Consider the following 12,328-nt stretch of genomic DNA (forward strand, 5'->3'; position numbering starts at 1 on the left):
GGTGACAGTGTGATTATGAAAACCTTGTGGATCATACTCCCAGTGTCTAGTGTACGGATGGATGAGTAGAAAAATGGGGATAAAAAGTAAATGAAAAATAGGGTGAGATGCGGGGGATGATTTGGGTGTTCTTTTTTACTTTTATTTTTTATTCTTATTCTGATTCTTTCTGATGTAAGGAAAATGTTCAAAGATGGATTGAGGTGATAAATGCATAACTATATGTTGGTAACTGTGAACAGCTGATTGTATACCATGGATGATTGTATGGTATGTGAATATATTTCAATAAAACTGAATTTAATTTAAAAAAAAAACAACAAAACTGAGGGAGTTCAGTCACCATTAGACCTGCTTTACAAGTAATGGTAAATGGAGTCTCCAGATTGAAGGGAAAGGACACTAGATAGTGGTTCAAAGTGGCATAAAGAAATAAAGACCTGTGGTAAAGGTTAACCATATGGGTAATTATAAGTGTCAGTATTACTGTATGTATTTGTTGGGATGTAATTCTAATTTTAACTCTAATTTTAACTTTACCTGTTCTAAATGCAAACGCCTAAAAAGTAATGATAAATCCATGGCTTTGGACATATAGTGTATAGAGATATAATTTGTAACAAGTACAACAAAAAAGGTCAGAGGATGGAGGGGTATAGGAAAGTGTATGTGCACACTTTTGAAGTTGAGTTGGTATAAATCAAACTTGACTGACTTAAGATGTTAAATGTAAGCCCCATGGTAACCACACACACAAAAAATCTAAAAAAACCCCACAACTATATCTATACACACACACACACACACACACACACACACACACACACACACACACACTAATACACGGTGGGGGGGGGGAGAGGGATGGAAGGAGGGAGGGAGGGAGGGAGGAAGAGAAATGAGAAGGACTCAAAATGGTACACTACAAAAAATCAAATAAATATGAAAGTAAGCAGTAAAGGAAGAATTGAAGGACAAAAAAGGTATAAGACTTATACGGATGAAATAGCAAAACAATAGAAGAAAGTTCTGCATTATCAGTAATTCCTTTAAAAGGGAATGGAATAAACTCTCCAGTCAAAAGGCAGAGATTAGCAGAATGGATAAAAAAGTATGACCCAATGATGTGCTGTTTAGAAGAGACTCACTTTAAATTCAAAGATTCAAGTAGGGTGAAAGTGAAAGGATGGAAAAAAATATGCCATGCAAAAAGTAACCAAAAGAGAGCTAGGGGAGCAATACTAACAGACAAAACAGACTTTAAATAAAACAACTGTAACAAGGGTCAAAAAAGGTCACTATATATTGATAAAAGCAGTTAATTCAACAAGAAGACAATTATAAATATATATCCATCTATGGGAAGAGCCCCTAAATATATGAAGCAAAAAATATTGACACATTTGAAGGGGGAAATACATGGTTCTACATTAGTAGGAGACTGTATTACATCACTTTCAAAAAATAGATAGAATATCTAGACAGAAGATCAGTAAGGAATAGAAGTTTTGAACAAAACTAAAACCAACTCCACCTAACAGACATATATAGGACACTTCAACCAAAAGCAGCAGGTACACATTCTTCTCTAGTACATATGGATCATTCTTTTTTTTTTTTATTCATTTTATTGAGATATATTCACATACCACACAGTCATACGAAACAAATCATACATTTGATTGTTAACAGTACCATTACATAGTTGTACATTCATTACCAAAATCAATCCCCGAAACCCTCATTACCGCACACACACAAATAACCAGAATAATAATTAAAGTGAAAAAGAGCAACTAAAGTAAAAAAGAACACTGGGTGCCCTTGTCTGTTTGTTTGTTTCCTTCCCCCACCTTTCCACTCATCCATCTACAAACTAGACAAACGGGAGTGTGATCCCTATGGCCCCCTCAATCCCACTGTCCCCTCTCATAAGCCACATTTTTATACAATTGTCTTCAAGATTCATGGGTTCTGGGTTGTAGTTTGATAGTTTCAGGTATCCACCACCAGCTACCCCAATTCTCTGGAACCTAAAAAGGATCGTCTATATTGTGCATAAGCGTGCCCACCAGAGTGACCTCTCGGCTCCTTTTGGAATCTCTCTGCCACGGAAGCTTATTTCATTTCCTTTCACATCCCCCTTTTGGTCAAGAAGATGTTCTCCATCCCACAATGCCGGGTCTACATTCCTCCCCGGGAGTCATATTCCACGTTGCCAGGGAGATTCACTACCCTGGGTCTGATCCCACGTAGTGGGGAGGGCAGTGATTTCACCTTTCAAGATAGCTTAGCTAGAGAGAGAGGGCCACATCTGAGCAACAAAGAGGCATTCGGGAGGAGGCTCTTAGGCACAATTATAGGGAGGCCTAGCCTCTCCTTTGCAGCAACCGTCTTCCCAAGCGCAAATTCCGTGGTAGAGGGCTCAATCCATCAAACCACCAGTCCCCTACGTCTGTGGGCATGTTAGCAACCCACATGGATCATTCTTAAGGATAGACAGTATCTTAGGTCACAAAGTAAGTTTAAATAAATCCAAAAATATTGAAATCATACACTGTGTCTTCTCCATCCATGTGGAATGAAGCTAGAAATCAATAACTAGAAGGAGAACTGGAAAATTCACAAATTGTGGAAATTAAACAACACACTCTTAAATAACCAGTGGGTCAGAGAAGAAATCACAAGGGAAATTAGGACATATCTTGAGACAAATAAAAATGAAAACACAACATAACAAAATGTATGGATGCAGCAAAGACAGTGCTGAGAGGGAAATTTATAGCTCTAAATGCTTACATTAAAAGAAAAGAAAGATCTCAAAACAGAGACCTAACCTCAAAGCTGGAGGATCTAGAAAAAGAAGAGCAAACTAAACCCAAAGCAGGCAGAAGGAAGGAAATAACAAAGATTAGAACAGAAATAAATGAGATAGAGAGTAAAGAAGCAATAGAGAATCAACCAAAAGTTGGTTCTTTGAAAAGATCAATAAAATTGACAAGACTTTAGGTAGACTGACAAAGAAAAAAAAAGATGATGCAAATAACTAAAATCAGAAACGAAAGGGGGGGACATTATTACTGACCCCACAGAAATAAAAATCATTGTAAGAGGATACTATGAACAATTGTACACCAACAAATTAGATAACCTAGATGAAATGGACAAACTCTTAGAAACACACATACTATCCACAATGACTGAAGAAGAAATAGAAGATCTCAACAGAACAATAACAAGTAAAGAGAACAAATCAGTAATCAAAAACTATCCAACAAAGAAAAGTTCAGGACCAGATAGCTTCACTGGTGAATTCTACCAAACATTCCAAGAAGAATTAACACCAATCCTACTCAAACTTTTCCAATAAATTGAAGAGGAGGGAACACTCCCTAACTCATTTTATGAGTCCAACATCGTCCTAATACCAAAGCTGCATAAAGATACCACAAGAAAAGAAAGTTACAGACCAATATCCCTTATGAATATAAATGCAAAAACCCTCAACAAAATACTAGCAAGCCAAATCCAAAAGCACTTAAAAGAATTATACACTATGATCAAGTGGGATTCATCTCAGGTATGCAAGGGTGTTTCAAAATAAGAAAATCAATTAATGGCTCACTGTCACCACTGTTATTCAACATTATGCTAGAAATTCTAGGCTGAGCAATTTGGTAAGAAAAAGAAATAAAAGGCATCCAAATTGGAAAGGAAGAAGTAAAACCTTCCCTATTTTCAAATGGCATGATCCTATATACAGAAAAATATGAAAAATCCACAACAAAGTTACTAGAGCTAATAAACAAATTCAGCAAAGTGACAGGGTATAAGATGAATATGCAAAAATCAGTAGTATTTCTACACATGAGTAATGTACAGTATTAAGAGGAAATCAAGGAAAAATTCCATTTACAATAGCAACTAAAAGAATCAAATAAATTAGGAATAAATTTAACCAAGGATGTCATACATGAAAAACTACAAAATATTGCTAAAGGAAATCAAAGAAGACCTAAATTAACAGAAGGACATTCCGGGCTCATGAATTGGAAGACTAAATATTGTTAAGACATCAATTGTACTTAAAGTGATTTACAGATTTAACTCAATCCCAATCAAAATTCCAACCATCTTTTCTTGCACAAATGGAAAAGCAAATCATCAAATTTATATGGAACAGTAAGGGGCCCTGAATAGCCAAAAATATCTTGAAAAAGCAGATTGAAGTTGAACTCACATTCCCTGATTTAAAAGTTATTACAAAGCTGTACTAATCAAAACTGCGTAGTACTGGCACAAGGACAGGCATATAGACCAATGGAATGAAACTGAGTTCAGAAATAAACCCCACATCTAAAGCCAAGTGATTTTTAAAAATTTTTAAAAATTATTATTTTTTTATTAGAGAAGTTATAGGTTTACAGAAAAATTATGCATAAAATAAGAGTTAAGAAATCAATCCTCATGTCTATTGCCAACTGATTTTTGGCAAGGGTGCCAAGTCCACTCAATGAAGAAAGAAAATCTCTTCAACAAATGGTGCTAGGAAAACTGGATATCCATATACAAAAGAACAAAGGTGGACTCCTACCCCATACCATATAAAAAATTAACTCAAAATGGATCAAAGACCTAAATATAAGAACCAAAACCATAAAATTTCTGGAATAAAATACATGGAAGCATCTTCATGACCTTTTGTTAAGTAATGGTTTCTTAGATTTACCAAAAGCAAGAACAACAATAGAAATAGATAAATGAGACTTCATGAAACTTAAAAACTTTTGTGCATCAAAGGATCTACATGAAAAGAAAAAGATCTACAGGATGGGAAAACACATATCTGATAAGGGTTTAATATCCAGAATATATAAAGGAATCCTATAACTCAACAACAAAAAGACAACCCAATTAAAAAATGGGCAAAAGTCTTGAACAGATTTTTCTCCAAAGAAGATATACAAAGGGCCAAAAAGCACATGAAAAGATGCCCAACACTGTTAGCCATTAGGAAATGCAAATCAAAACCACAATGAGAACTCACTTCCCACCCTTTAGAATGGTACTTTAAAGAAAACAACAGAAAACAACAAGGGTCAGAGAGGATGTAGAGGAATAGCAGCAAGCGTTCATTGTTGGGGGGAAGGTAGAATGGTGCGGCTGTAGTGGAAAACAGTTTGGCAGTTCCTCCGAAAGTTAACTGTAGAGTTACCATAAGATCTGGCAACCCCACTTCTAGGGATATACCCCAAAAACTGAAAGGAGGGACTCAAATAACTATTTGTACCCCTATGTTCAGAGCAACATCACACAACCAAAATGTGGAAGCAATCCAAGTGTCCAAGAACAGATGAATGGATAAACAAAATGTGCTATATACATACAATGGAATATTATTTGGCCATAAGAAGTAATGACATTCTGATACATGTGACAATATAGATGAACCTTGAGGAGGACACTGTGTTGAGTGAAATAAGGCAAAAAGACAAATATTGTATGATCTCGCTTACATGCAATAATTAGAATAAGCACATTTCTAGAGTCAGGAAATATCACACAGGTTACTTGGGAATTGTGGTGGGGGTAGGGAATTGGGAGTTAATGGTTAATTGGTACAGAGTTTCTGTTTGGGGTGATGGAAAAGTCTTGGTAATGGATGATGGTGATGGTAGTAAACCATTGTGGACATAATTAACAGCACTGAATTATATATTTGAATATTGTTAAAAGGAGAAATTTGAAGTTGTATACATGTTTCGAGAATAAAATTTTTTCAAAAACCCATAGGACTGTACAACACAGTGAACCCTATTGTAAACGATGAACTATAGTTAATAGTACAATTATAAAAATGTTCTTTCATGAATTGTAACAAATGTACCACACTAATGCAAACTGTTAATAGGGAAAACTGTGTGTGTGTGTATATATATATGAGTGTGGTGGTGGTGGGTGTATGGGAACTCTGTATTTTCTGCATCTTTTTTAAACCTACAACTTCTCTAATTGAAACAGAACAAAACAAAAGCAAAGGCTACCTGGGATCAATTTACTCCCTAGATTAGCAGGGCTTGATCCTATAAGTCAGAAGCAGCTTGCGGAGGGTTGAAGGATAACAGACTGTAATGTAAGAATTTAAAATATATTAAATTATCAAGAAAAGGTTAATTAATAGGAGGCAGTCTAAAGCAAATCGAAGATCAATTAAATAGCCATTTAACTGTCCTTACATTTTTTTCAGTTAATTCTTTAATCCATCTGGAATTTATATTTATTTACCTTTATATTTGGAGTGTAGAGATTTCGTAAAGATGCCAATGCCATGGACAGACCTTCCGTGCTGTAGGAGATCCAGAGACCTTGGAGGATGGAGGATGATACACCAACTTTTTTACTCAAACCCTGAAAAAGAAATACAGAGCTAAGTAAATTCCTAGGCCAGTTAAAAAGTACTGTAGTTTTTTTAGTTCTAGTAATTGAGAATAGAGTCACACCCTAATAATGTCCATGCACAGAAAAGCCTGTCCACTGATGGCAGCAAAGACTAGTCCTGAAGGAACACGCTGACTTAAAATGCCTCCATCTCAGCAGTTTCTGGCAATAAATCTCCTTAATATCTCTCCTTTCTGCTATATCTGGATGCAATTAGTTTTTCCATATCTTTTTTATTAGCAGTCTTCAAAGAAATCCCTTAAATTCAAGTTACTAAAATACACAAAATGGCAGAGACAATACAATATGATCACTGATCTCCATTTCATCTTTTTCTTGGGCATTTGGGAAAACTATATTTCCTAGCCTCCCTAACAGTTAGGTGGACATGTGACTGAATTTTAGCTAATAAAATATGGATGGAAGTAATATGTTGTGTCCAGGCTCTCCTCAACCCCCTCTGTATGTTTCCATACTTTCTATTGTTCCTCTTGATTACAAGGCAGATGCAGAAGATCCAATGGAGGATTCTGAGACACTAGGAGTTTCTGAACTATTATATGGTAGGACCCTATCCAATGACCCGCATTGGACTGCAATATAAATGAGAAATAAATCTTTGTTGTGTTAAGACATTGAGATTTTGCAGGTTTGTTAAAGCAACTAGCATTTCTCACCCTAATATACCCCAAAATGATTACATCTATTCATCCTTAAGGAAAAACAACAATAAGAGATGCTTGATTGCCAGTGGCAACAAAATTTCTCCTAGAATGGCTATTATAGGGTCCCACTGCATGCACTGATGCTTGGCCTTTGCGAATGGTCTTCTCCAAGAGGAAGCTGGAATAGTTTATTCTTTAATTTTCTTGGTCTTCAAATTCTCTGGCAATCATCTTACTATTCTGCTAATATCTGGGTCAAGCGAGCTAAAGCAGCAAGATATTAGAAACAAAGTTTAAGACTAATTGCTGAATCTGGAGAGGTATTCTTTTTTTAAAAAAACTTATGCTACCTCTGCTTGTTTTGTTTCTTGAAATGTAGGTTATTCCCGATTAGAATATCTACTTATGCCCAAATCAGCAAGGTGTATTTATTTAGCACATATACTAGGGAAGAGACATCTACAAAAGAGAAATACTAATCTTAAATTATTTATGAGTTACAAAGTCATCTAATAAAGTCTGAAGTCATTGTGGTCATGGTCTTCCCATAGCAAGGTGAGGCTCTTAAAATGAGTTAAGAAAAAAGTTCACGTAGAGAGAATTCTCACACTAGAGAAAAGACTGAAAGAAGAATAATGCTATGGGAAGGCTGGATGTAGGAACATTTTGAAAAGGCCTTTTTGACACAGGTTTTTTTTGTGGTTGTTGGGTTGTGGGGATATTTTGATGCAATCAAAAATTAAATCATTAAACTTGCAGATTAAATTTTTTTTTTTCCCAAAAAATATTGAATTTCCTTATCCCTGATTCTTACACTAGAAGATCAGGCTCAGGGACTGGGGCAGGGCAGTTCAAAGATATCAAACGTTATATATCTATATCGATATTTTTAATGAGACTTTAATATTTAAGTCTTTTTTAATTATAAAAGTAACACATTTTGTTAAAATATCGAATAAAATAATATAATGTTAAAAATAAAAGTACCTTCAACCCCCATTTCAATCCTAAGAGGCAGCTACTATCAACATATTGGTGTTTATCATTTATTTTCCATGCATATTCACACACACACACAACAGTGTATATAAACAATATAAAAATTTTTTACTAAAATCTTTTTATTATGGAAAATTTCAAACCTATATACAAAAGTAGAGAGAATAGGATAATATCCCCTTTCTCCATACCCATCACCTTACTTCATCAATAATCAAATCATGGCCAACCTTGTTTTATTTATACCTCCACCATATCCTCTATCACTAGATTATTTTGAAGAAAATTCCAGTCATCTCATTATTGAATATTTAACTATTTTAATATGTGCTTCTAAAATATAACTCTTTTTAAAACATAGCCCAATATCATTATCATACAAAATTAACAAGGATTCCATAATATTAAATACCCAGACAGTACTCAAATTTCTTTGAAGCCCTCAAAAAAATAATTAACAAAATTTTTGGTTTCAATGGGGACCCGAATCAAATCCATATATTATAACTGTCCATATATTATTAAAAACACTTTTAATATAAAGGGAACAACTAGATACTCTTCTATTAATTTTTGAAACAAAATATTGTGGGCATATTCTATACCTGTACACATACCTTTGATTAATTCTACTTCAAGACAGACATAGTAGCTCATTATATGGATGTATCAATTTATTTAAACTGGCCCCTAGAGACGGATATTTAGGTAGTTCTGTTTTCCCCCACCATTGGAATTATGTTTCAATAATCATCCTTGTTCATGTATCTTTATACACCTGTACAAGCACATCTGTAGGAAATGGTTTTAGAAGTGGATCCTTTTACATTTTGTGCCATTCTAACAAGTCTTTGTCAAAGTGGCTGCTTGCATTTAAACATTCCCTACATCAAATCTGCAGCTTGACAAAATGAGGAAAGATGATGTTAATTACTTCTATTTGTCCTTCTGTTCTATCCTATTCTCACTAAAAATGATGGATTAGAGAATGAGCCAAAAAGCCTTTGCCAAATCCAGGCAAAGAAGACCTCAGAGTTCCCAAAAACAATCCCATGCTGGGAGACTGAAAGAAGAGCTGATTTTAGCACCTCATACCCCAAGGGGATTATTCTCACTTTCATCCTTGTCTAGTATTTGAAAATGGCGACTAAATCTCTCCATTATCCATATTCTCTTAAGACTTAAGGAGGCTGAGCCCTGTTTGAATCTTTCTACTAGATTACCCACCTAGGTACCAAGAGCTGGGTGCAATCAACAAAATAAGAAGGGACAACAACTACATTGTTGAATGCTCACTATTACTACAGGACCTCTCTTAATTTGTGCTAATAACAGAGACCAGTGATCACAAACTCCCTCATCTGGCTAATCAGTTCATATGCGAAGAAATGTCAAAAACTGAAGCAACACATCACTAAGTAGTTATGATTATTTATTTTGAGATATGGGGTTGAATAATTCTGGTTCTTTTGGGGAGCATTCCAAGTGCTACAAATTAGATTTTAGGGCGGACATACACCATAGATCCCACAGGACCAGGAAACTTAGCTTTGTCTCCCCTTTTGGCCTTCAGTCTCTTTGAGGACTTTTTTGAGGAACAATAAAACTTTCTGAGGAATAACAAACCTCCATTCAAAACCTTCTGAGGAACATTAAACTCTATTAACCTATTAGAAAAATTGCCAGAAAGAAATATCCATTGTCCAACAGAAGAAACTTCTAGCAAAAGAAGACCTGTCTTACATATTAACACCAAGTTAAAAAAAGAATTCACTTCTGAATTCTTAGCCGGAAAAATAGCAACTAGAATAGACAAAGCAGCTGACTGGGGGCTTCTCCCTCACCTTTAATTCCAAAATATTGTCCATCTTTGGTCCTCTTCTCCAAGAATTGTCCTTTTTCATCCTTGGCAATTTCATCTACAGCTATGGCTTTACTCTTATGATTTCAACTAATCATAACTTGTTTCCTTAGTAGCTATGAAATTTAAAGTAGAACTATGATTGCAACCTGAAAACAGTCAATTTTCTCTAGAATACCGGTTTAAGTGGGATTCCTTAGATGATCCAGAGGATTAGTAGGAATATTATCTCACAGAAGAGTAACGATGGATCTCAGTGTTTATTAAATTTACATAGTAATTCTCCTTTTGCTAAAGATCTTTGGCAGAGGGAGCTCAGAAATGTTGTAGTTAGCTTCCCTGAAAGATGTAGCAACTGACCCTTCTGCTCAGATACCGATTTGGTTTACCTGAATGAAAATTACCTCTGTTTTCCATGTGATGCTCAGAACAGTTTCAGCCATTTAGGAATACTAAAGAATTTTTAATGTGAAAGCCAAAGTTGCTTAGAGAAAAGTTAGATGTTCCCAGAATGCTGAGTCATAATTTTAGCTCAAAAGGACTTGGGTAGATTTCCACTTCTGGTAATGACTAGATTTAGGTAATCTGGACAAAAATTTCTATTAAGGACAACTACGAAAGATGTACAAAATTAAGAAAAAAAATCTGTTTAAGATGTGGGAGAACTAACAAGTTAGAGAATTACTGGGTTAGGCTCTGGAGTAGGGTGGAGGCCCAGAAGCTGAGCAGTTTGGAGCTGCTCTTCCATGGGTATGTCTGCCAGTTCTGCAGGAATACCTAGGAGTGCTGTTAATACTTTCGGTACCTGGAGAAACAGGAATTGGAGTACAAGGCCCAGATCATCAATGGAATGTGTGTGTGTGTGGGGGGTGGGGGGCTGTTAAATTCCCTTGCTTTAGTTTGGGAACCCTCAAAGGGCATAACCTGTAGGAATAAAGGTGAACCAGAAGTAGATGGGCTCTCACAAAGATTGCAACAGAGCTTTGAATTATCTTAACCTTTGAAAATTGAATGAGGAAATCTTGAACCACTAAGCAAACCTAAATTATGTCTGGGGGAACAGGATTTCATTCAAGCCTCAAATTATTTCTAAAATCAAATTTACAAATGCAAAGACCAGCACACAAGGAAACAAAACATCGTCAATGAAAACCAGCACAAATGACAGACAACAGAAATCAACCCATAAGGTTCCATACATTGGAGTTAATAGACATAGATATCTAAACAACTATGTTTATTATGTTTGAGGGGATAAAAGACAAGGTTGAGAATTTTGACAAAGAACTAGAAAACTATATATAAAAAATAACTGAAATTCTAGAACTGAAAAGAAAAACTAACCAAAATTGAGAACTCAGGAGGTGGGGCAAGATGGCGGAGTGGTGAGGAGCAGAATTTCGTCTCTCCCCTAGAGCAGCTGGCAATTACCCAAGAACTATATGAAACAGTGTTTTCGGGGTCTCCAGTAACCAGTCACACATTGGACACAAGTTTGGAATTGGAGGAAAAGCTGAGATCGCAGCGAACACTGTAAGTTCCCTGGACCAGGGGTCTGGCGCCCCTCCCCACCCAGACCTCACAGACTGTCTTGCTGCCGGCTCCCTGAAAGGAGGGGAAAAAAAAAAAAACCAAAAAACAGCAATCTGCTGAGGGCAAGAAGGGAGGCTCAACCCAGCCTCAACTGCAGAATTAATTAACAAATTAATTAACTAACTTTGGGAGCTGGGGTGCTAAAGAAGGGCTGGGCTCCGAGAAGTGGGGGCACGTAAAAGCGGGCACCCATTCCCAGACTCCAAAAAAGCCATTTTTTTTTCCCCTTACATTTCCTCCCTTCTGGCTTCTCACTGATCCCTTATCTTTTTGCATTTCAATAGCCCCTGGCAGGGGTGGAACTGAAGCCGTTGGAGAGTAATTATCAGACAATAGCCCAAAGCATACCTTTAAATGCTCTATTCTGACACTGACAAAACTTCCAGGCTGGGGAAAGACGTTTAAAAGAGACTCTTTTTTTCTTTTTTTTTTCCTTTTTTCTTTTTCTTGATTTCTTTTCTACTTTTTTTTTTTTTTTTAAATCTAAAAGTAATATATGTGGTTATTTTCTATCGGAAAGCCCAGGTTGAGGGACTAGGCTGGGCTTGAGAGGAGACAGAGTACCCACAGTGTCTTTGAATTCCATATTCACTACTGAAGGCCTCCACCCCCGTCTTTAATTGGCAACTCAGGCTGACCAAGGAATCTACCTGGAGAGGCCTCAAAGAGGAGAGAGGAGAAGGGAATAGTGCCCCTGAGAGACAACTGGAGTTCTGAGGATTGGGAGAGTGGAGGGAGGCCCAGCTCAACTGGCAGTCCTCCTTCTGGGAAT

The 12,328-nt window shown here is 36.3% G+C and overlaps 1 protein-coding gene across 1 annotated transcript in view; it reads right to left on the bottom strand.

The window, feature by feature from the left end:
* Window positions 1-12,328, bottom strand: part of TANC2 (tetratricopeptide repeat, ankyrin repeat and coiled-coil containing 2) — a 553,793-nt gene that overhangs the window by 47,752 nt on the left and 493,713 nt on the right. Inside the window, 1 exon segment of the mRNA XM_037807876.1 lies at window positions 6,286-6,408. Within this exon segment, the coding sequence (XP_037663804.1) occupies window positions 6,286-6,408 (123 nt within the window).

Source organism: Choloepus didactylus, chromosome 18 (assembly GCF_015220235.1).
Source record: "Choloepus didactylus isolate mChoDid1 chromosome 18, mChoDid1.pri, whole genome shotgun sequence".
NCBI lineage: Eukaryota > Metazoa > Chordata > Mammalia > Pilosa > Megalonychidae > Choloepus > Choloepus didactylus.